The sequence below is a fragment of the Alligator mississippiensis genome, chromosome 8, assembly GCF_030867095.1.
Source record: "Alligator mississippiensis isolate rAllMis1 chromosome 8, rAllMis1, whole genome shotgun sequence".
NCBI lineage: Eukaryota > Metazoa > Chordata > Crocodylia > Alligatoridae > Alligator > Alligator mississippiensis.
Genome location: NC_081831.1, coordinates 30,425,835 through 30,451,450, shown reverse-complemented (window position 1 = coordinate 30,451,450; position 25,616 = coordinate 30,425,835). Strand labels below are relative to the sequence as shown.

Below are 25,616 nucleotides of genomic sequence, written 5' to 3'. Positions count from 1 at the left end.
TAGAATAGGACCTGTCCCTTTTACCTTAGGTTAATCCCAAATTGATTGTTTTTTAAAAACAGTAACAGGAAAATATTATTTTCAGATCAAATTAATTGTTTGTTTCACCTTTGAGCATTTTTAATAAAAGCAAGGGGATGGATATACAAGAGGGCTTGGGTTCCTCCTGATTTCATACATTACAGGATACTCATCCCTTCCGGATTCAGAGCATCATTATTTAAACCTAGGTCATCTCTATTCAAGGTAAATACCTTTATATTGGTCTGTCAGCTAACTTGCACCAGCCTGTCTTCTTTATCATCGCTGTGTGCCTATATATGTGCTCTGACATGTTCTAGTTAGAACACACTAACATTGCCGCAGCCTCACATGTATAATTCCCTGTGAGATTACAAATGGCTGCTGGGGGACTTTAACTAAAAGTCATCAAATGAGCTTTAGTTAAAGCATCCGATGGCCATTTTTCAATGCACGCAGGCTTAATGCACGTGATGTTGCAGTGTTTTAATTCGTGCAGCTCTCTGGGAACTACTGTAATTAAAACGCCCCTCCACTAACAACCCAAGTACATGAATAAGCAGCCTTGGTGACTATTGCCTACCATTCTACTTTGGAATCTTGGCTAAAAAACTTGAACAGGTCCTTTGGCAATGTCAACAAGTTAAAAAATTTCTGATGTATTTTCTTCATTTTTATGCATTTAAACTAATAAAACCCAAACTGAGGAATAATGTCAGGCTGACCAAAATCGCATTTTTAAGTGAACACATATTTTGTCAAAAATCTCTACCCGGCCATATCTGGGTTCTACCCTGACTTGCTCTGGGAGGAGGAAAGGTGCCGTGTGAACCTGCATTTTAGGAGATGCCAAGACCCTGTGGGTCACAGCTCAGAATCAGGACCAGGGAGTTCAGGATAGAGGCTCTTGGAATTGTCCCAGGCTGTCAGTGGGATCCATGTGTGTATGTTTGTACTTTGGTGGGCTAGAAGTGGGAGTACCTGCCTGAGATCTGAGAACCTGAGGACTTTCTTTTGTGGGAACATGTCACACCCTTAGCCCTGAGACTAGATCAGTGGCCAGCTCCATGGTCAGTTTGTAGTTTATGGAGTTCTCTTTTTCCTTTGGTCCTCCCAGTACACCTTTGCTGCAAATCAGAAGCTCCTATAGCTTCTGCTCCATCAACCTTTCAGTTCTGTCATTTGGGGTTCAGGACAGTTCTAATTCTCTCCTATTTGGATTTATTGTGGGATTCCCAGATGCAGTTGCCAGAATAACTTTATAATAATAATAGTTGTCCTTTTGATCTCTAGAAAGGTCTGTGACATGTCAATCTTGTGTGTCAAACAGCAAGACGGTAGCAGGGGCAGAAGTAGAAGCCAACCTTACTCTAACTAAGGGCAGTACTTCTTCCTTTCAGATTCCTAGTCAAAATATTTATAGATTTATTCACATAGCCAGTAAGACATAAAATATTTCTAAATATATCCATGACTTACATGAATGGGCATAATGCTCTGAGTTAAGTTTGCCAAACAGTGTTTTGCCAAAAATGTTTGACCTAGGAAAGAGGAGGAGGAAGTTGCCTGTGTAAATCAGACCCTATAAAAGTTCCCCTGGGAAAAATCTGTTCTGTCTTTGCACAGAAAGTTCCAAGGTAAGTGAATGGGGGGGTGCCAGGGCTTGCAGGAAGGGGCAAGCACCCCTACATTCCACACATCCCATTACATTCCTGTTCCTCTTAACTCTCGTAACCATGAAAGATTGCTTGTCATCTGGGATTTTAAATTTGCTTTCCAAGTCACATATATATACTTTGGATTTATAAATCATCACTGGTGTTTTGTGCAGCAATAAGAAGGGAATGGCCATTTTTATTTTACAGTAACAGCCAGTTTCCAGCCTGTTCACCATCCATCTGGTATCACAAGGTAAGAGCCTAATTTGCATACCCTTAGTGACAGAAAGCAATTCTCTTGTGTGGGATTTCTAAAGAGCTGAATTGACAATCACTGTATTCCCTGATTTTTATGACCACTGTAAAAAAAACACATTGTGTGCATAGGCTGCACTGCTAATAGGCATGTTAAACTGGCTCCTCCTAAAGCCTGTGAACATAGGCAACAACTTTTATGTTTGTCGGGGGGGGGGGGGGGGGGGACAGGAACATGATGAACGTGTGGAAAGGTTTATACATTTCAGGTGACGGGCCTCTTTCTGAGGGAGACCAGGGTCCTCAGGCTCCCACATACTCACATCTCTGCCACTGACTAAGATTTTGGGTAGCTGATATTTGATGTTATCCTTTTGTTACGCAGAAAAAAATTAATTAATGGCATTAGGGGGTTTGTCAGCATAGGCATACCTAGGAAGTAAAGTGGCCTTAATACTATTATCTTAATCTCCAAAGTTTAATTAAATTGGGATGGACAGATTTCAATTTAATAGAGAATCGAGACTTTATTATCTAATGTGGCATCTGACTCATCTTAAATCCAACACCCACGGCCATAACTATATAACTGGAACTAGAACTACATGAAGGGAAGTATATACCTGGAATACAGGAGAGAGGACATCAGAGGACTTTCCTAATCACTGGTCACAGTCTTGACTCCTCCATGTCCCTCATGTAGAAATCTGATCAGCAACCGTAATAGATGGAGTAACGCTCCCCACTGGAACTCTAGTAGCGGCACTTGATTTAGAGATCTGACTATGTAAGATGGAAATAAGGAATGAAAAGAGAACTATATAAGGAAAGAGAATAAAGACATAAGGGTGTTATCATGCAAAGCCCCTAATTGGTTTAAATGAATGAAAGAGCCCACTCTAGAGAGCAGTAGACGGGAGTGTGAGGGGCCACTTGAATCAAGGAAAGGAACAGAGGTAGCAGAATTCTGCTGAAATATAAGGGAGCAGGATGCAAATGTTTCTGACATTTCTAGGCTTGAGCCATGAGTATAATGTATTTTCCCCCATTACAGTTTGCTGTCACTGCACCAAATAAACCGCAGCCATGTCTTCGGACGCCGAGATGGCCGTCTTTGGGCCGGCTGCTCTTTACCTCCGAAAGTCAGAAAAGGAGAGAATTGAGGCCCAGAACAAGCCTTTTGATGCCAAGACATCTATCTTTGTGGTGCATGCTAAGGAATCCTATGTGAAAGGCACCGTCCAGAGCAGGGAAGGAGGGAAGGTCACAGTCAAGACAGAAAAGGGAGAAGTGAGTAAACACACGGAGCAAAGAGTATCACTGTGCTCCTCCTCTGTGCTCTTAACTGAGACAAACTGTTTTTTTAATTGCCTTCACAGAGCCTCACTGTTAAGGATGATCAAGTCTTCGCAATGAACCCTCCCAAGTATGATAAAATTGAGGACATGGCTATGATGACCCATCTCCATGAGCCTGCTGTCCTGTATAACCTCAAAGAGCGTTATGCAGCCTGGATGATCTACGTAAGTGCAGGCTATAGCAGAAATTCCCTGCCTTTTTGGACTGAAGGTCGTCCGTCAGTGTCTCTGTGCCACTTCCTGGCTCTTTGGTTTTTTCTCCTTCCAGATGCTTCCTCAGTCTCTGACCCCTCCATTCACGTCTTTCCCCCTTCTTTTCCTTCCCCCTCTCTCTTCCCTTTACCTGTTGACATTTCACTTTCCTTCCCTGTTACTTACTAAATCCTTCCTTCATTGTGTGTCATCTCATCACCAGGGCCAGATTAACGCAAAGGCAAACTAGGCACACGCCTTGGGCCCTGAGCTGCGGGGAGGCTCCCACCCTTCCCCCCGCTGCAGCAGCGCAAATGGCCCCACCCGCCTCTCTTCCCTTCCCTTCCCCTCCCCTCCCCTCCCCTCCCCTCCCCTCCCCTCCTCTGGACTTGCTGCCATGGTGACTGCTTCCTAGCAGCGGCTCCAAGCCCTGTTCCCTGTGGGCGGCAGTGCCAGGGGGTGGGGGTCTAGATGGGCCTGGGGCCCACTATTTTGCATCGGGCCCACTAAACAGTTAGTCCAGCCCTACTCAGCACCCTTGTGTCCCTTTATGATACTGATCCCCTCTCATCCCTCTGCTGATACTGTTCTTATTGCGTCTTCTCCTCCCTTTTTCATGGATGCTCCTCTCTGACTCTCTTTACAACTTTATGAGAGATTTATGTTGTGGGGAGTTGAGGGAGAGGCTTTTGTACTCCCATGAAAGAAGAAGCCATGTTTTCTGGATGGATGACTGCTGTAGCTCATGGTGCAGATGAAATGCAGTCTCAGCGTTTTCTCTGATGGTTTGCTAGCCAAGTAGGATGTGATTTTATTGTGTAACTAGGATTGAAGCAATCTCCCTTCCCTTTTCCTCCAAAATGTATGGCATGTCCCTGTTGCTAAGGCCAGCCCTTCTCCCCAGTGACTGGAAATAATCAGATGCAGAAACAGGGGAAAGGGCATCTTTTGGAATTCAAGTGCCTGCTGTGTTTAGTTGTTTTTGCTATGACGTGAGCCTGAGTTGCTCCTATCTTCAGAGTGTTTTCATGTGGGATTGCTCCACAGGTAGAAAGGCACTTGTTTAAACTTTGCTTTTCAGTTTCTAATATGCCTATAATAGTCATATTAAGACAATCGTATTATTTTTACAGACCTACTCTGGTCTCTTCTGTGTCACTGTCAACCCCTACAAGTGGCTGCCAGTGTACAACCCAGAGGTGGTCATGGCATACAGGGGGAAAAAGCGTCAAGAAGCCCCTCCCCACATCTTCTCCATCTCTGACAATGCCTATCAGTTCATGTTAACTGGTGAGTAACTCAGTCTCCTTAGAGGTGATTACATAGTACCAGGAGAAGCAGTGTCCTTGCAAGGAAATGAGGTTACAGTTAAAGTCATAAACAAAGTTCAAGGCAAGTAATGTGCAAACTGCATCAGAAGTATCAGGGATTCATCCAAACCAAAACTGATCCTGAACCCAACATCAATTCCACATTTAGAATTGTCTTAGTACTTCAACAGGAATCTAAACCAAGGTCTGTTTGCAATTCAGAAGGATAGTTATGAAAAAGTACTGCTTTTGTGCATCTGTCTCTGCACATTCTGACTGTAGGTGGACTCAGAAAAGAGAAGTGTAAAAATATCCAAAGAAAATCCCTTGCTTTGCACTCTACATATAGTTAATACTTGCCTACCAGAATTCTTCGACCCCCTATGCCAGGAGTAGTACTTCACACACACACGTGCTTTTTGAACTGATCTCATAAAAATGTCATAAGTTGAAGATAGAATCATTGTTCTGTACTACCCGTTTGTTGCGTGGAGATGTAAGCCACTTTCATTAAAAGAGAATTCTGTGAGATGGAAATGGTTATATAAGTTGGCCTGAAGCTGACGTATCCTGTGATGTGCTCTATTGATCTCTCATACATTTCAGTTTTTATCAGTTCTGTGGTGCTCAGAAACAATATTAAAAGTCACCTTTATTTTTTCTCCTTCACAGATCGGGAGAATCAGTCCATCTTGATCACGTAGGTCAACTCCTTTGCTCTGGTCAATGTTTGTTTTGCCACCTGCAGCCGGATGAGCTGGCTGACTGTTCTCTGCTGCTTTGTTTTGCTTGACAGTGGAGAATCTGGTGCAGGAAAGACTGTGAACACGAAGCGTGTCATCCAGTACTTTGCAACAATTGCAGCTAGTGGGGATAAGAAAAAGGAAGAGCAGCCGCAGCAGGCCGGCAAACTGCACGTGAGGTTTTGGAGATGCGATTAAATGCTCCATTTGTTTTAACACATGATTTACAAAGAAATTTGACAATAACAATTGTTTTGCAGGGGACCCTTGAAGATCAAATTATCAGTGCCAACCCTCTGCTGGAGGCCTTTGGCAACGCCAAGACTGTGAGAAATGACAACTCCTCACGCTTTGTAAGTCTTAAGAGAATTGCATCTGGTCCAATTATTCCTATAAGTAGGCTATGATAACATAAATCTAGGCTGAGATTTAAAGCCATTTAAAAGTACCCACAGCAGCTTTTATGTTTGACTTACCACATTTACCTGAATCCAAGACAACTTTGAATTTAAGATGACCTGCCCTCCCAATAAGTGGATTCTAGACATGGAAAATTATTAATTTATTAAAATTTTCCATATCTAGACTTGAATTAGTGGAAAGTTATCTTAAATTCACCCCCCTCCCACAACTATGGCAGAGAAAGCACTGGCAGTGGGCAAGGGGCCAAATCCTGCCCCTTGCCCCCTTATTCTTTGCCCCCTTGCCTGCTGTGCTTGCTGCCCTTCTCCCTGTCCCCTCTGCCATTTGCCCCCCATAGTGCCTGCCCCCTCACCCCTTGCCCCCATGTCCCCAGCTTTCTTCCTCCTGCCCCTTACCCCACCATTTATGTGTTTCATCTCCCCCACACCTCTTCCTCTGCCACTTATCTTTGGAGGAGTTTTGGCTGTCTCTGGTTCTGGCTTTGGGGAAGACAGCAGTGGTGGCTTCCTGGCCCTAGCCCACCCCACCAGTCAAAAATAGCGGAAGCAGTTTTGGGCCTAGCCATGGCTGGAGCCAGAGTGTAGGGTAAGTTGGGGAGGAGAGGCTATAGGGTCTAGCAAGTTTCCCCCCTACCACAAATCTCCCCCATTCACTCCCCACCCCAACTACACAGTCTCTCCACACTCCCCTGACTTTTCTCACACTGCACAAGCCACCCTGATCCAAAACAGGCCATGGCTCAGCATTGGCTTCAGCCCTGAGCCTGGGGCCAAAGCTGGAGCTGAGCCAACTTCTGCCTCCAGCAAATACTCAAATCTAAGACAAGGCTTTATTTCCCTCCCACATTTTGTTTTGGGAGAAACCTCATCGTGAATCTGAGTAAATATGTCATTTTTTCCTTTAAAGGGTAAATTCATCAGAATCCACTTTGGCACCACAGGGAAGCTGGCTTCTGCTGACATTGAAACATGTGAGACACCTTCCTGGACATATCCAATATTCCTTTTTATCTATTCGCATTCAATTTTCTTGTGGCTAATTGCATTTTATGGGTCTTGCCAGATCTGCTGGAGAAGTCTAGAGTTACATTCCAGCTCAAGGCAGAAAGAAGCTACCACATATTTTATCAGATCATGTCCAACAAGAGGCCAGAGCTCATTGGTAAGAGGCATCACTAACATTTTTCACAGAAGCTGAGTAACAGCTACTGATTAACTTTATCGCATAGCCAGTTAAACTAAGCCAATGTGTGACCTATTCTTTCTTTCAGAGATGCTTCTGATTACCACCAACCCCTATGACTTTCCATTTGTGAGTCAAGGGGAGATCACTGTTCCCAGCATTGATGACCAAGAAGAGCTGATGGCCACAGATGTAAGTAACAGTGGCAGTTATTATGTAGAGCATTAACTTTACTAGATAGGGGGGGTGTCTACATGAGGCACTACTGTGCAGTCATTACTGCCAATTTATTTAGTACTTGAATTAGCGAACATCTTTTAAGTGACATTACTGTGCAGTAGCTTAATAATACTGCAGAGCAGGATATTAGCACTTCCCATGTGCTGTCATGCTACTGCACAGTATTATTCGGCTACTGCGCAGTCAGTGTCTTAAGTAGACGCACCCAGAGACTTTACTGATCCTTTTCACAGAGTGCCATTGACATCCTGGGGTTCAATGCTGAGGAGAAAACAGCCATTTACAAGCTGACAGGAGCTGTCATGCACTTTGGGAACATGAAATTCAAACAAAAGCAGCGAGAGGAGCAAGCAGAGCCAGATGGCACAGAAGGTATTAGCCAAATTGTGTTTGTTCATATTGTCAAGACTATTTTGCTGAGTTTTTTTTTTAATTTTTCTAGAAAGATGATATAAATGCACATGCAAACAGAACTGAAATGTAAGGCTGTAAGGAATTCACCAATAACAGTGGCTGTTGAATATATATATAGTTATATACATTAGGGCTGTGCGAAGCTTTGGGTGCTGATTCGATTCGGAGGAGATTTGGTATAATTCAGTGGCCAAGTCTCTGAATCCAAATCAAATCAGGAGACCAGTAAGGTTTGAATTGATTCAAAGCTCTCCAAATCAATTTGGAAAAAGATTCGGAGAGCTACGGAGATTCAGTCATATTCCATTTGCTGCTGCAGGGAGCTGGAGCTGGACTCCGTGCCAGTAAGTAGGGGGTGGCGGGGTGGGGTGGAGGAGGGGGGAAGGGAACCATGGGGGGATGCCCACCAAGCTCCATACCTTGCCTGCTCCCCCCCAATCCCCACCCACTGTCCCAGCCCCATCAATGACTGCCCCGCCAAGCCCCAGCTCCCAGCTGTTTAAAAAAAACAAACCAAAAAAACCCAAAAAACGCCCTACACTCACTGGCTGCTGCAGTGGGCATTGGGGCTTCTGGGGGCTTGTAGCAGAGCCCCCATGCCGTGCAGGGCAGTGGGGGGTAACAAGGATCACCCTACCACCTCGCAGCAACTGGTAAGTGCAGAGCATTTTTTTTATTTTTTTTTTTAAAGAACCAAGACACTGGGGCCAGACAGGGCAGTCATTGACGGGGCTGGGAGAGCGGGCAGCGGATGGGACCTGTTTGATTTGGAGATTCAGCCAATTCGGCAGTGGCTGAATCTCTGAATCAGATTCGACTGAATCGATTCAGGACAGTGATTCAAATCACTGAATTGATTCACTGTCCCCGGAATTGCCTGAATCTGAATCCGATGCATATACAAGCTGCTTCTCACAGGCCTAATACATATAGACACACACACACACACACACACACACACACACACACACACACACAGAGATTGACATTATCATCATATATATATATTGTTCTTATTCAGTCTCTCTCTGTTTTTTTTCTCTCTCTCTCTATACACTAGCAAACTACCCATCAAGAATAATGGGGAAGGGGGGGGGGGGCGGCAGGGACAGAGCCCTGTTCCCAGCCCCGCATCCCTCCTTCCCACCCTGCTGCTTCTCGTTTTGTCCTGCTCTCCCTGTGTTGCTCTCTGTCCAATCTCACTCTACCCCCACCCCCTCCCCCCGCTTCAGGTCTAACCCTGTTCCTTCCCCTCTCCCCCGCTGCTTCAGGTCCAGCCCAGCTCCCTCCCCCTCTCCCCACCCCGCCACTGCCGCTTCAGGTCTTATTCTGCTCCCCCCCATCCTCCCCGCCACTGCTTCACATCTGATGCTGCTTCCACCCTTCCCTCAAATCACTTCAGGTCTGACCCCAGTCCCCCTCCCCTTCACTTCAGGTCCAACTCCAATCCGCCATGCCCCACTCCTCTTTGGGTCCAACCCCATTCCCCCCACTCCTCCCCCACCACTTCCAGTCTGACCCCACTCCACCCCCCTCCCCCCTCCCTCCAGTTGCTTTGGGTCCGATCCTGCTCCACCCCCCTCCCCCCTGCCGCTTTTGGGTCCGGGCCTGTTCCCCACATCCACCCTACACTGCTTTGGGTCCAACCTCATTCCCCCACCGCTGCTTCGAGTCCAACCCCACTCCCCGCACCCCCCGCCACTTTGGGTCTGAATCTGCTCCACCCCCTCCTCCCCCTGCTATTTCAGGTCTGGCCCCGTTCCCCCTCTGCTCCCCGCCACCTCTTCAGGTCTGACTCTACTCCACCCTGCCGCTTTGGGTCCAGCCCTATTTCACCCCCTGCACTGCTTCAGGTCTGGCCCCGTTCTGCGCTCCATCACTCCATGTCTGCCTGGCCCACATTTGCTTGCCTCCTCACTCCCCTCCCTCCCTCCCCACTGCCTACCCCTCCCTGCTGGCTGTTTTGCAGGGCGCCACCACCACAAACCCCCCTCCGCTCCCTCAAGCATGGAGGTGGGGGGAAGCCATGATGCAGCCAATAACTACCCACCCTCTTGGCAGGACATGTGCAGTTGGCCAGAAGTGTTATGGACAGACAGACAGACTAAGCCTTTTATTATATTAGAAGTTTTCTTTGCTGCTTTACTGAGATAGATATGTGTACACACACACACACACACACACACACACACACACTGAGATATATATATATATATATAGAGAGAGAGAGAGAGAATACGAACAAAATGTATATATGATGATAATGTCATTTAAGTCATTTCAGTGAATATATTTTATTAAGCCAACACCAGAGGTAGGAGGAGCTGTAGGTGGAATTGTGATCCTTTAGCTTGGTTCTTTTATTGGGAGCACTCCACAAGCAGGATCTCTGCAGGATTTTCAGTAAAGAGGCAAATAAATAATTTTAAATACACCTTTTTATTTTGCTTGCTTATCTTTTCACAATTTTATGGAGACTACTCAGTCTCTCAGGACAGATTCCTATTCCACTCCATGTTAGGCAATGCACTTTACCATTTGAGGCTTTTGCACAGTTTGCATTATTGCATATACCGCATAGATTTGCAAACATGAGCATGCACAATGAGCTGCACTCAGGCCTGGTGGGTATGAGTTCACACACGCATACCTGATTTAAGATCTGTAATTATAGCTGGGGGGAAAAAGTTACAGGGTTTTGCCTAGCTACAATTTTGGTACTTGTGTTTGGCCGGACTAGGGAACATGCACCTTAGGCTTCACTCTGGCTGGCAAGTACACAGCATGAGGATGCCTGCACATCCACTTTGCATTTTCAAGAGTTGCAAGCTGTGTGCTATGTGGCTGAGTAACTGCTTTTTCACACATTAAGCAAATGTGCAATCTCTCTTAATAGAGAGAAATTTAAAGAAAAGTCAGAAAAAAGGAAGCTCTAAAACTCCATAATTGTTGGGTATCTACTGAATGTGGTTTCTGATGGAGTGCATTTTTCCCTGTTCTAGATGTTGAAAGTAAAAAAATAGCCATATGTGAGCTAATGAATTATTCCTCTGCCTAGTTGCTGACAAGGCTGCCTATTTGATGGGTCTAAACTCAGCTGACCTGCTAAAAGCCCTTTGTTTTCCCCGAGTCAAGGTCGGGAATGAATTTGTGACCAAAGGTCAAACAGTGCAGCAGGTAACAAACAATGGAGAATTTAGAACTCATGGTTTGAATTAACACACCTGCTTCTTCTGCTGATTTGTTTGATAACTCCAGTCTTTCTTCCATTGGCTAGGTGCACAATTCAGTTGGTGCTCTGGCAAAGGCTGTATATGAGAAGATGTTCTTGTGGATGGTCATTCGTATCAACCAGCAGCTGGATACAAAGCAGGCCAGACAGTACTTCATTGGTGTGCTGGACATTGCTGGCTTTGAGATCTTTGATGTAAGCAGCAGGGGTTTGAAAGCAGACTCTTGGGAAAGAACTTGAGCATTTGGAGCTTTAGTCTTCTTTTTAAGAGGCTGGATTGATGCTCAGGCAGGTTTAGTACTGAATGCCTGGGCCTGGGAATGTTGTATGCTCTAGGAGTCTGATGGGTCAGAGAGACTGGTAAATCCTGACTCAAATCACTGGTCAGGACTGAGACCAAAATCCAAGAAATACTCAAGCAGCCTGGGTTCCAGAGCTCAGAAACACAATGCAAAACAAAATTATCCTGGCAGAACTGAGGATAGAAATCCCAAACATTAGGCTGGTCCTAAAGAAGTACACTCAAACTATTCCAGAATGTGCTTTAAAATTACAGTGTTACTCTTCATATCTCACTTGTTAATATGCATATTCAGACTAACCCCTACCATTATGTTTGTGCAGTACAACAGCTTGGAGCAGCTGTGCATCAACTTCACCAACGAGAAACTGCAACAGTTTTTCAACCACCACATGTTTGTGCTGGAGCAGGAGGAGTACAAGAAGGAAGGGATTGAATGGACATTCATTGACTTTGGGATGGATTTGGCTGCCTGCATTGAGCTCATTGAGAAGGTATGCCTTAAGTATTCAAAAATTCTTTAGCTGCTATGATCCTATGGACTATGCTCAGGTCTATACATTTCTTGACCCATAATATATTATTTTTTCAATTAAGGCAGCTACACAGCTTTATGATATCAACCTTGCTCTTTCTTCAAGCAATACTGCTTTTTCTTCCTTCCCTTTGTGGGACAGAATACTTTGCCTTAGAGCTGGACTCTTTAAGAAGTCTTGAAACATCTGGCATTTGAAAGAATATTCAGAGCCCAAAAAGCTTGTATCTTGTATATCAAAATACTTTATTTTACATTTCTAAAACACATAGTTATTCTAAAGAAAGACAGAACTAGTCCTTGAAAAAGAAGTATTTATTTTTGTCCCTTGATTTGTTAATTGTACAACCACCATGAAATTTATGTCACTATAGCAAAAGGCGAGATTCTACCTGTTTTTCCCCCAACTGATAGGAAAACTAAATTGTTGTGAAGTAAGGGTTTTCATATTGTATTACCTATTGCTCATTTTGACTTCCTTCTCACTGTGTACATAGGAAACTGATTCAAAGAACATTAATTGCTTCAAGATAAATCTTGTTGAACTCGTTGGAAAGAACAACATGATGGAATAGGGGGTTGTTAGTTTAGTAATCTGTGGTTTGAATATATGGATTCAAGTATTTGTTGTCTCCATGTTAAGGGAAAGAGATACCAATTTCTCTGTTTGCCAAGAATCTAGTAAACCCATGCTTCAGGGTGTATTCGGGTTGTCCTTTGGGGCCAAGAATATTTTCTCCCCTTGTGAATGCTTTTTTGGCTTCTCAGATATTTCCCCTCAGATAAGAGTTTTGATTACAGTGTCCTGGTGTCTTACCAGTGTTTAGAAAACTCAGAGATCTGTCTATAGCAATTTCCCTCCCCATCAGATTGGGAGGAAGTATTTTTCCCCCTTTCTCTGCAGTGTGAGGCCCCAAAATTTTGGCGGGGACCAAAACTATATTCAGAACAAAATAATAGGAACATCATTCTAAATAACAGCCCTGGCTGGCTACGGCTCCACCTTGGTCTAAGACCTTTGGTTTGGTAAGGGGAGAAAGACCTCTGAAAAGATCTCAGAGGAAAGATCACTAGAATTGTGACTCCTACCTTTTTAACTCTCAAGCGGACTTATGATAAGAGCATACCACTAGCAGTGTTATCTTAATTTTCCTCTATATTGGAAGTGGTGGGGGCACCGAGGTACACAGTTCACCTAGGGCACCAATTACCCTTGGAGCAGCCCTGGCAAGGCATGTTCCTCTTCTTAAGATCTGCTGAGCATATATTAATCAAATTGCTTCTCTGTCATTGCAGAGGTAGAGTAGTGGTGCTGTTTTTGCCTCCCTGGCTTTGTATTAGGGGCACATGTTAGTGGTTAGTTTCTTGTTTTGGGCTCACAGCAGGCTTTGCGGCTGTAGTGTGTGATGAGTTATGGTGGATAATTTTTAGGATTCTTTTAGACAAATGGTTTCCTATAGATGCATAATATTGGACTGCATAGCTGAAGAGGCCCCTTCCAGACTTCTCCGTTCCTTTGATGTATAAATTGCTTTTTAACCAGGCAAAGATATGGTTACATTTTCCCATTAAGGACTCGTGTTAATAATCCATCTGTCATTTCTGTTCTTTCTTTATTGTGTTCTCTTTGTGTTTTGTTTTTCTTTTTAGCCCATGGGCATTTTCTCCATCCTGGAAGAGGAGTGCATGTTCCCCAAGGCAACTGACACTTCCTTCAAGAACAAGCTCTACGATCAGCATCTGGGCAAGTCCAACAACTTCCAGAAACCGAAGCCTGCCAAAGGAAAGGCTGAGGCCCACTTCTCCCTGGTGCACTACGCAGGCACTGTGGACTACAACATCACTGGCTGGCTTGACAAGAACAAGGACCCCCTGAATGAAACTGTCATTGGGCTGTACCAGAAAGCATCACTGAAAACATTGGCTTTGCTCTTTGCCACATTTGGTGCAGCAGAAGGTAGTAATTTCTGTACAACCAGTATTTTTGATTGAGTCTTAGCAGATGCTTCCTGTAAAATTAAGAAAAAAACTTAACTTTTAAAATGCACTATGTATGTCTTGATAGATGCACAGATCTTAAATCCAGGGACTTTGTTGCTATTAACACTGGCCATTTGGCTGGTTCCAGCAATTCCTGCAGTGAGCAAAATTATTCTTCTTACTATATAAGAAATCAAAACTCAGCTGTTTAAGTTGTTGTAGTTGGATTAGAGCATATCCCTAGAAATGTGTCTTGATATCCTATTTGAATACTCCTGATTTCTACTTCCAGGCATTTGACCTTGTTCTTCTCCTCATCTTTGTTTCCTTTAAAAAAAACAAATAAGTCAGAGTTCCACAAATTTTAATAGCATCTTTATTTTGTCTTGTTTAGAGGGTGGTGGTGGCAAGAAGGGCGGCAAGAAGAAGGGTTCTTCTTTCCAGACGGTCTCTGCTCTTTTCAGGGTACAGTGTATTGTTTATTATTAATCACTTCCTTCTTGAGAAGAAAGTGAGGAAAGTGATTTTAACTCTGAAAAATGTGTTTTCTAGAGAGAGGTAAAAAGCTTGTCTGTAAGGTAACCAGGGTTATGGTAAAATTTGCATTGAATCATTGAATATACTGGGTAATTGGACACATCCCTGCAGACCAAAGCTGTCTCCTCTCTGGGACTGATGTCAGAAATGTTAAAAATCCAGTGTGTATGTTGGAGCTTAAGATGCCCCTCCCTTCCAGCCCCTTTCAGAAATGATTGTTTTAGGCCCCTGCCAATTCCCTCTGTCATCCACTCAAGGGCCCTAACTCTCCATTGCCTTCCACCATTTGTGTCACTTTGCATAAATACAAAGAAGTGTAAAACTGGGTCTACCATGCTCCAAATCAGAATTTACATGACTGCTAGTGTCTGACACCTACAGTGTATGCCTTTCACTCAGATGCAAATGACTATTGACAGTACTGGGTAGTAGAGAAAGAAGCCCAAACCCCCTAGCCAACAAGCCAAAATCCTCCGCTCAAACCCATGTTGTACCTACTCATTCAGTTTCTTAAAAATTATCAGGATACATTTCTGTCATTGTACTTACATCATTTTGAAGATATCTTCTATTTCAGCAGCTACATTTGACTTTCTGTCATCCATGGCAGCCATTCTGTACTGGCTCAAATACAGCTATTTTTATTAATAAATTGAAATCATATAACTAATCCCCAAAAGAGGGAACTTAATATTGGCTCCTGCTGAAATGATCTGACAGCTAATTTGTCTGAATTTCAAACACTGCTGAGCTGTTTGCTACCATGATTGTACTGTATCTAGCAGTGCATTTGCAGAGGTAACATTGATTAACATGAACTTTTTCTCATGGTCTCACAGGAGAACTTAAACAAGCTGATGTCCAATCTGAGAAGCACTCATCCTCATTTTGTACGATGCATCATTCCCAATGAAACAAAAACACCTGGTAAGAAGCTCCAGTACAAAGAGATGTTAGTGTGATATAGCTCCTCTGTGCTATACAGTAAGATACTGATTCCTGCTGTGTTTTGTTAAGGTGCCATGGAACATGAACTGGTGCTGCACCAGCTGCGGTGTAACGGCGTGCTGGAAGGGATCAGAATTTGCAGGAAAGGCTTCCCCAGCAGAATCATTTATGGAGACTTTAAGCAGAGGTCAGACTCCTTAGTAACTGGCCAGTACAGTGCCCTGGGCAGTCCCTGCTCCCCATACCCTACCATCTCCCTGTAGTCACTACCCCTCCATATCTGGTATATAGTAGTGATGGAAGAGCAAGTGCAGCAGGGTGGGTTTCAGGACCTGAGGGGTATGTCGCTTCCTTTTTGGGCCATCAACACGTGTATTGAGTGGCTATGAAACCACCTCTTTTGGTGGCAAAAAAGAAGGTGACTTCCCAGAGCTTGTGCTTTTCTCAATGACCCATTCTTATGCTACTGATTTATTTTAATTATAGCAATCACTGCATCACCCTGCACATTTTTCAGTTTATAAAAGAAACTGAAAGAAATTCAGAACTGGACTGCTGGAGTCCAGAGCATACTTTGATGGCTTTTGGCGGGGGGCACAAAATGACGGCTTTTTGGGGCATCCACAGAAGTGGTTGGGACATAGTCAGTAGGGCTGTGCAAAGCTTCGGTCCCTGATTTGATTTGGTGGAGACTCGGCCCAATTTGGTGGCTGAATCTCTGAATCCAAATTGAATCGGGAGACCCTTTAATCTCTCTTAATCAAATTGGAACCTTCCGAATTGATTCAGAAAGATTCGGCGATTCGGATATAGACACAGCTTTAAATGTTTTTTTCTATATACCTCAAGGTACCAGGCGGCTTGTGAATGCTGCGATTTGTTGGGGCCGATGGAGCATCCCACAGGAGTGCAGGAGGGTCCCCAGGGTGTTCGGTAGCAGACCTGGAAGTGGACCAGAAGCACTTCCGTTCCACTTCCAGGTCTGCCAGAGAGCACACGAGGGGCTTGCCTGCGTGCCCCCCTCCCCCGGCTTAGCAACTGGTGCCTCCTTGGTCTGGGGGGACACCCAGGGTCCCCCCATGGCCAACTGCCAAGTACCATCCACCCCAGCATTGCAGCATTCATGAGCCACACCTGGTACCTCGAGGTATATGACAGAAACATTTAAAGCTGTGTCTAAGGCCAGATCACTGATTCTCTGAATCGGCATTGACTCTTCAGATTTGGATTCAACCAAATCGAATTGGGGACAGTGATCCAAATCAACAAATCAAATCACTGTCCCTGATTTGGGCCGGATCTGAATTGAATATGGCCTGTTTTGCACACTCCTAATAGTCAGTGGTTCCAAGTGTTTTACAGATTACTGGATAATGGATCTAGATAGAGGAAACATACTGGAAATGATGACTACTTATCCTCAAGAACTATAGTTAGACTGAACTAGTACATTATGCCCTGCTTCTACTTCGAGTAAATGACATTGCCCTCCCGATTACTACCTGACATCATTCTTGCACGCACTGGGCACATCTACACGAGACACTTACTGTGTGGTAGACTAACTCCACAGTAAACATCCAGTGTCTACATGTGCACCCCTATTAAGCTGGAGTAAACTAATTTACTCCACAGCAAGATAGTACTTATAAATACAAGTACTATCCTGCTGCAGAATTTTTACTCTACAGCACTGCATGTGTAGATACTTCCCCATCTGGCTGAGACACAAGGGTGCTTCAGTGTGGTGGCTACCACCCAGCTAGCCCCTGCACTGAAACACCTTCATGTCTCAGCCTGCCCCCTTCACAGCACATTAAGTCGGGGGAAGCAGCCTTGGGCAGGCTGACCCCATGGGCCCCCTGTCAGTTGCGGCTTTTCTGACTTGGCTCAATTTGCTGAAGTCCTGGGCACACATGCAAATGGTGCACCTAGAGCAGTAAACTCCAGTGCAGTAAGTGAACTGTGACCTCCACAGTTGGGGATAATATTTTATCCTTAATGCTGGTGAAGGGTGTCAGACTGACATATTAGGAGACCTCTCCTTTCTGCATCACAAATAGCTAAGCTGATAGTACAAGCTTCTCTACCTTGCCCTAAAAACATGCTTCTTTTAGACCTGGAGTGTCCTCCTTCCTGTTCTGGAGCTAGGAAGGAAGTTCCATCTTTGGGTTCTTTTCTTATGTGGGAAATACTAACAATAATAGCATGAGCTGATGCCATCTTTGATTTATAGCTTCAACAGCATTACATTTTCATATTCTGTTTCCACCCCAGATACAGGGTTTTAAATGCAAGTGCTATCCCGGAGGGACAGTTCATCGATAGCAAGAAAGCTTCTGAGAAGCTCCTTGGGTCCATTGATGTTGACCACACTCAGTATAAATTTGGACACACCAAGGTACAAGGACGTCTTTTTTTCTAATATGTGCTGTTCATGTTTCATACAGACTGGATGCATCTACACCTGCAATTAATTCAAAGCAATAAACTCCAGAGCAGTTTGAGCCAGAGTAAACTACTCTTGGCTTTGGTGCAGCATCTACAAATGCACCTGGGACAGCAGCAATTTGAACCAGGGCAGAACAGTTTACATCAGGGCTGTATTTATTTTACAGGGGGTCAGCCCTGGGCTCCAGGTGGTGGCATCAGGCAAGGGAGGGGCTGATTGAGGCACAAAGTTGCTGAAAGAGCAGGCGAGGTAGAAGGCAGGACACTGGACCCCTTGCTGGCAGGGCTGATAGGTGCAATTTATATCTACGGTCAGCATCTACATGTGCATTTTGTCACAGTTAATTACCCTGCTGTAAGACAGTACTTTCCCTGAGAGTACTATCTTACGGCAGTATTAATGAGTTTACTGTGGTTTAACAGCGTAACGTGTAGACGGTGATGCTTTATTCTGCAACTAATTAGTCGTCTTCACAGTTAAGCATACATATGTAGATTTGGCCACTGAGAGTGATATTATGTAATATTGCATTTCTCTAGGTGTTCTTCAAAGCTGGCCTGCTGGGTCTTCTAGAGGAGATGAGAGATGACAAACTGGCACAGCTTATTACTCGCACACAAGCTATGTGTCGAGGATTCCTGATGAGAGTAGAGTTCCAGAAAATGATGGAAAGGCGGTAGGTATTTCTCACCTTGAAATAACATTAACTGTGCTTGGCTTGCTTTGTCCATATACAGGATACATATATTATTTAATACATATTTTAATGATATTTCAGGGAGTCCATCTTCTGTATTCAGTACAATGTTCGTGCATTCATGAACGTCAAGCACTGGCCCTGGATGAAGCTGTACTTCAAGATCAAACCCTTGCTGAAGAGTGCTGAGTCTGAGAAGGAGATGGCCAACATGAAGGAAGAGTTTGAGAAAACAAAGGAAGAGCTTGCTAAATCTGAAGCAAAAAGGAAGGAACTAGAGGAGAAAATGGTGTCCTTGATGCAAGAGAAAAATGACCTACAGCTCCAAGTGCAATCTGTGAGTATTGGCAGGGTATTTGACCCCTTCCATAGAGTAAATGTAAACTAAAATATCAAAACGTACATTCCAGGTAAGAAATTGGCAAACTGGAGATAGTATTTGTCTGAGACAAAATAGTCTGAGATCAAATTAGTTGAATGGATAAAATCTGTCCTCTTAGAATTAGTTTTGTACCTATATTTATTGTGTAAAATAGTGTAAGAAAGGAAGGAACTAGAGGAAAAAATGGTGTCCTTTATGCAAGAGAAAAATGACTTGCAGCTCCAAGTGCAGGCTATGAGTATTGTTACTGTAGTTGATTCTTGTATTGTACAAGGACATCTAACCATCAAAGATGCAAATACATTTTGCCAAGAAGAGACAGATTAATTTGTACTAAAAACATTGCAGTTGAGATTATAAATAAAGACCTACCAAATTCAAGATAGCTGTCTGCCAATTTCACGGGCAAAACACAGGGCCTGGCAGCCATTTCATGGGCAAAGCAGGGCAGGCCTGCCCCCATGCCTCTGATTGGTCGAGGGACCCCGGTAGTGCCACCCTCACTGCTGATCGCCTGCTAGGGCGGCCTGTCATAGAGACCTGCTCCTCACCATTGATTGGCTGTGAGGGCTGCCTGTCATATGGGCCCACCCCTCACCACCAACTCATTGAAAGGGGTAGGGTCACATGACAGGCAGCCCTTGCAGCCAATCAGAAGCAAGGGGTAGAGGGCAGCAGCCATCTTGCTGGCTGCCCTTCAAATAGGAAGCTCCCCATACCCCGTTGTCTGCTCTGGTGGGCTGCCACAATGTCCTGAGGATTGCTGGCTCCAGCTGGGGAGCCAGCATTCTATTTTCAGTAAGTTTCCCCCACCCTTGTGGATTTCACAGACTTTTACCAGCATTGCCCACTTCTGCAATGCCAGATGTCATGAAATCTGGAAAATTGCAATTTTGTTAGATCCCTAATTATAAAGGATTGCAAATGGTGTATGTTCAAATTCAGACAAGTTCTCTCGGATGCTTTATGCTCCTTCTGTCTTATTAATAATGCAAACTTAAATGATAATTGAAATGATTATCTAAGTGATGATCCTTTTTGAATGGATAACTGGTGGGGTAAAACTTGAACATTTGAACCCTTTTAAAATGAATTAATCTGCATAAAAGAAATTAAGCAAACACAGAGGAGCTCAGTATGCATCTAGCCTTAGGCATTGCCTGTGTACCTAGAAAAGGTATAAGCACCTTTTCCAGGCAGGAGATTTAAAATTACCTTTTTAGGTGTGTAGCATCTCTATAGACTCACTGGACAGACCTCAGAGGTACCTAAAAGTGATGTAGGTTTATGGTTCCAGGTGTTCTTTGCAGAGAATGGGGAGGGGTCAGCACACTCCAAAAAAAGCCTGGAGTTTCTAAGAGACAGCTTCTGAGAAACTCTAATACACCTGACTTCCCACTGCTTTTTAACTGTCCATTAGGCATCTCTATTTGGTGGCAATTCACAACATCAGTTTTAATTTTTGATAGCTGTGCATAATGAGTTTTTGAAAATAGATGATTCAAAACTTATGATGCTGGCGCTCACATTTTGCCCAGTGGCCAAATGTTTAGAGAAAACCCCCCAAAATTGAGAGACCTGGGTTCTCAACCCTTCTCCCCTGGAGAGGCTTGAGCTCCATCCTCCCAAGAGAGTACTCTGAATCCCCTGAAATAGAATAGATTTAGCTATGGCACTTCCTACCCCTTCTTCGAATCTGGACCCCTGACAGTCATGAATGCAAGAATCATAAGGCTAGAGAAAGAGGTATTTTCATTCCATTTCCACTTCTTAAACTATGACATGGGTAAAAAATAGGTGATTTTTTTTTTTTTTTTTGCTGTGTTCATAATGACTGAAACATACAGGAAACCGTCGGTATTCGCGGTTTCAGCATTCACAGTTTCAAATATTTGCGAATGCCAAACCCGCATTTTAAATACACTTTAAAGACTTACTGGAGCTCCTTGGGAGGTGTGTGCTTGCTGCTGCCAGGCTCCTGTCACCACGCTCCCATTGTCACTGTTGGAGCTGTGCCTCCCTGCCCCCAGCCACCAAGGCACTGCATTCATGAACACAAACTGCGTTCATGAATGCAGTACCCTATTCGCGGATTTCGCCATTCATGGAGATCATGGGAACTCACCTCTTGCACATGTATTGATATTTATGTGATAACATTTAAATTTCTAAATTAAATTATTTTAAGAATAGCAAGTCCTCCACATCTCAAGTAGTAATAAATACAATTGGTGCCAAGTATGAAATTTTAAAACATACTAATTTTCAAGTATCTGGACAGAAAGAAACTTCTACATACTACACTTGGAAAAATTCATTATTATTCATACAGTGACAAGAAGTAACTGAGGCACTTTACAGAAATATAAAAGCTACAGTCCCCTGAGGCAAGAAGTTTAGAGCCAATTTTTCAATCAATGTCATGATCTAAAACCTTCCGTTGATCTCAAATTAAAACTGCCTCACAGACATCCCACAGACAGGGAGGAAAAATGTCTGGCACACCTACAGCCTAGGGAATGACCTTCTGGGTGGCACGGAAGCAGAAAGGGATCTTGGAGTCCTAGTGGACTCCAAGATGAACATGAGTCGGCAGCGTGACGAAGCCATCAGAAAAGCCAATGGCACTTTATCGTGCATCAGCAGATGCATGACGAATAGATCCAAGGAGGTGATACTTCCCCTCTATCGGGTACTGGTCAGACCGCAGTTGGAGTACTGTGTGCAATTCTGGGCACCGCACTTCAAGAGGGATGCGGATAACCTGGAGAGGGTCCAGAGAAGGGCCACTCGTATGGTTAAGGGCCTGCAGACCAAGCCCTATGAGGAGAGACTAGGGCACCTGGACCTTTTCAGCCTCAGCAAGAGAAGGTTGAGAGGCAACCTTGTGGCTGCCTATAAGTTCATCACGGGGGCACAGAAGGGAATTGGTGAGGTTTTATTCACCAAGGCGCCCCCGGGGGTTACAAGAAATAATGGCCACAAGCTAGCAGAGAGCAGATTTAGATTGGACATTAGGAAGAACTTCTTCACAGTTCGAGTGGCCAAGGTCTGGAACGGGCTCCCAAGGGAGGTGGTGTTCTCCCCTACCCTGGGGGGTCTTCAAGAGGAGGCTGGATAGGCATCTAGCTGGGGTCATCTAGACCCAGTACTCTTTCCTGCCTATGCAGGGGGTCGGACTCGATGATCTATTGAGGTCCCTTCCGACCCTAACATCTATGAATCTGTTATAGCTGCTGGATGCACATTTCAGGAAGTTAGCACATTACACTCTAAACCATATGCAAATCAGCTGATGACAAAAACAAAGACTGTGATAAGAAACAAAGGAAAAGAGGATAAAAATAAAATAATGGCTCATGCAATTATTCAGGATATTTATGTTAATTTAATTGATTAGATCCCTTGATTGGTGCCCCAATGCTTATCACTAAGCATCTGAAAAAAATGCAAAGTCAGTGGGAAACATTACACCTTACATACATAAAAACTGAGACAGAGCAACACTGTTTTCCCTCTCTAGTTATTAATACCTTGCATAGATTGTACATATTTACACATTTTTCTTTTTTAATTAATTTTAGTTCATAAGTAGTTGAATCAGCTGTATTTTTCATTATCACATATTCTAAACCAACTACATGGAATTAAAATTCAATACTATTTCTTGCTGACATGAACTAAAACTATTTCTAGCCAAACTAATTTCACGTGTATGTTTTATTAAAATAGAGGAACTACTTCCTCCACAACTAAAATATAACTACTAGGTTATCTTGAGAGAGAGAGCTGAAAATCATGAAAGTGCTAACAAAAATCAAATCAATATTCCTCCAACAGGAAGCCGATGGCCTGGCTGATGCTGAGGAGAGATGTGACCAGCTGATCAAAACCAAAATCCAGCTTGAAGCTAAAATTAAAGAGGTGACTGAAAGAGCAGAGGACGAAGAAGAAATTAATGCTGAGCTGACAGCCAAGAAGAGGAAACTGGAGGATGAATGTTCAGAGCTGAAGAAAGACATTGATGACCTTGAGTTAACCTTGGCCAAGGTGGAAAAGGAAAAACATGCCACAGAAAACAAGGTATAAGCCAGAATCTGTAACCAACATTCCACTCATGGCTGCCCTTTTGCACACCCAGATGTGTGTTTTGTTGTTGCTTTGGCCTCTTATAACAACATGTGTTGCCTTCTGAAAGGTGAAAAACCTCACCGAGGAGATGGCAGTCCTGGATGAGGGCATTGCCAAGCTGACAAAAGAAAAGAAAGCCCTCCAAGAGGCCCATCAGCAGACTCTGGATGACCTGCAGGCAGAAGAGGACAAAGTGAACACACTGACCAAAGCTAAAACAAAACTGGAGCAGCAAGTGGATGACGTAAGCACAGCAAAATATGGGGCAAGGAAACAGGCAAGAAGTTGGGTGCCGAGTGCCAGGGCTCTGACAGCCTTTTTCTCTTTAGCTTGAAGGGTCCCTGGAGCAGGAGAAGAAACTTCGCATGGACCTGGAAAGAGCAAAGAGGAAACTTGAAGGAGACTTGAAGCTGGCCCAGGAATCCACAATGGATTTAGAAAATGATAAGCAGCAGCTGGATGAAAAGCTGAAAAAGTAAGTCTGGTTTCTGGGGAGCATCCTTCTGTTTGGGCAGGGACGCATGCAGTTTGTTTGGGCCCTAACACGTTCTGCTTTGTGAAAAGGAAAGACTTTGAAATCAGTCAGCTCCAAAGCAAAATTGAGGATGAGCAAGCCCTGGGCATCCAGCTGCAGAAGAAGATCAAGGAGCTCCAGGCAAGTCATAATTTGCCTTGCTTCTGGCTGTGAGGAGGAGTTCAGGTAAGAGGAGGCATTGGTTTCAGTGTGTCCTATTGCTCTCCAGGCCCGTATAGAGGAGCTGGAGGAGGAAATAGAATCAGAACGAGCCTCTCGGGCAAAAGCAGAGAAGCAGCGGGCTGATCTGTCCAGGGAACTTGAGGAGATCAGCGAGCGCCTGGAAGAAGCTGGTGGGGCAACAGCAGCTCAGATTGAGATGAACAAGAAGCGCGAGGCAGAATTCCAGAAGATGCGCCGAGACCTTGAAGAGGCTACTCTGCAGCATGAAGCGACAGCCTCCGCCCTCCGGAAGAAGCATGCTGACAGCACAGCCGAGCTCGGGGAGCAAATTGACAACCTGCAACGGGTCAAGCAGAAGCTGGAGAAGGAGAAGAGTGAGCTGAAGATGGAGATTGATGACCTGGCTAGCAACATGGAGACTGTTTCCAAAGCCAAGGTATGGGATCATCTTTTGATAACATTGGCTTGAACTTAAATGCCGTTTCACCTGCAAAAAATTATTTTGATTAACATTCAATCATGTTTAATTATACAAAGCAGGATATATGCTGGTTGAAAGTATTAAATATTTTTATTAGACTGATTTAGTTTAATCTGAAAACCCATTGAAAATGTAATGACCTGTATTGATATCTAAACCCTGAAGACACATGATCAATAAGCTTATGGTTTTGAATAAGCTTGTTACTAAATTTTACAGTCAGCACTCTTCAAAGGTTATGATAATTTATCAAATTGGTGTGTTATTGAAATATTAGCCTTTATATGAAAGAGATTACTTTATAATAATATATTGAAATATGTAATTCTACATATCTCTACCTACATCTTCAAGAAATATATTCCAAAAGAATTAAGGCCTCAAATTTAAGCATAAGCACACAAAACCACCAGCTATTCCAGAATTACAATGACCTGTGTACCCACAACCTTGATTTTGTCCTGTCTAATTTGAGTGCCTTCTTTTGCAAGTGAATGATCTTTTAAAGTGAGTCTTAGTATGTAGCATCGTACTAATTACCACATTTCAGGTAAGCAAGGCTTTTTTACCCTTTTTCTGATTGGTATAAAAGGTTTTTTCCTTCTTCTGTAGTCTGGGCTGGTCCTTTTCCAAGGATCTTCTGAACAACTCCTTCCCTGTCATTGCAGTTGAAAGGAACTTGGTAGTGCCTTAGTCTTCCCAGCAGTGTAGCAAATGGCAGTATGGTGGTACAGTTGTCCCACTGCCTTCCCTCCTCACTTTGATTCCTCTTCCACTTCAAGTTTCAAACCAACTTTGTGTGCATTGCTGTACTGGCATCAGCCTCAGACATTTTACCACTTTCAGGACTTGGAGCACCCTATTGGCTGTCGCTTCATGCTGCACAATGCTTAGGAGAAAAATATCTACTGTGTTAAATATGGTGATGCACCCCATGATCTAATTGTATGTGATGTGTGGGACTGAAGTGGCAGTTCAGGGGATTCTTTGGGTGAATGTGAATGCAAGGAACTTGTCTCAATAACCCCCTTTCAGTCACTTGTTTTGTGGAATCATACAGCTTCCCCTCTCTGGACAACAAATATACACAGTAAATATAAATGCATAGCTAGGCCACAGTACTGTATATAAGGACCTGGGGGTACAGTGGCACATAAGCTAAATATGAGCCAACAGTGTGCTCTTGCTGCAAAAAACTATAAATAAATAAATTAAAGTCAACAGTATACTAGGTTGTATTAACAGAAGTGTTACTTGCAAATCAAGGGAAGTGATCTTTCTACTCTGTTAAGTACTTATAAGGCCTCATTTGGAGTTTTGTGTCTAATTTTGGGCCCCACACTTCAAGAGTGATGAGAAGAGATTGGAAAGCAATCTATGGCAAGTGAAAGAATGGATTAGAAACCTGGGAAACATGACAAGGAAAGTCTGAAAGAACTAGATTTAT

General features: G+C 43.8%; 1 protein-coding gene across 1 annotated transcript in view; it reads left to right on the top strand.

The window, feature by feature from the left end:
- The first annotated feature begins 1,872 nt into the window (after positions 1–1,872).
- Positions 1,873–25,616, top strand: part of LOC102571003 (myosin-1B) — a 36,000-nt gene continuing 12,256 nt past the window's right edge. Inside the window, exons 1-26 of the mRNA XM_059732604.1 lie at positions 1,873–1,932; positions 2,989–3,224; positions 3,314–3,457; positions 4,618–4,774; positions 5,467–5,494; positions 5,591–5,711; positions 5,798–5,890; positions 6,867–6,930; positions 7,023–7,121; positions 7,231–7,334; positions 7,616–7,754; positions 10,855–10,973; positions 11,074–11,223; positions 11,653–11,823; positions 13,515–13,821; positions 14,239–14,309; positions 15,221–15,308; positions 15,399–15,516; positions 17,607–17,730; positions 18,321–18,457; positions 18,560–18,815; positions 22,701–22,943; positions 23,059–23,235; positions 23,321–23,466; positions 23,556–23,646; positions 23,735–24,124. Coding sequence (XP_059588587.1) covers positions 3,021–3,224; positions 3,314–3,457; positions 4,618–4,774; positions 5,467–5,494; positions 5,591–5,711; positions 5,798–5,890; positions 6,867–6,930; positions 7,023–7,121; positions 7,231–7,334; positions 7,616–7,754; positions 10,855–10,973; positions 11,074–11,223; positions 11,653–11,823; positions 13,515–13,821; positions 14,239–14,309; positions 15,221–15,308; positions 15,399–15,516; positions 17,607–17,730; positions 18,321–18,457; positions 18,560–18,815; positions 22,701–22,943; positions 23,059–23,235; positions 23,321–23,466; positions 23,556–23,646; positions 23,735–24,124 — 3,741 coding nt within the window. The 5' untranslated portion in view covers positions 1,873–1,932; positions 2,989–3,020. The remainder of the gene's footprint in view (positions 1,933–2,988; positions 3,225–3,313; positions 3,458–4,617; positions 4,775–5,466; positions 5,495–5,590; positions 5,712–5,797; positions 5,891–6,866; positions 6,931–7,022; positions 7,122–7,230; positions 7,335–7,615; positions 7,755–10,854; positions 10,974–11,073; positions 11,224–11,652; positions 11,824–13,514; positions 13,822–14,238; positions 14,310–15,220; positions 15,309–15,398; positions 15,517–17,606; positions 17,731–18,320; positions 18,458–18,559; positions 18,816–22,700; positions 22,944–23,058; positions 23,236–23,320; positions 23,467–23,555; positions 23,647–23,734; positions 24,125–25,616) is intronic.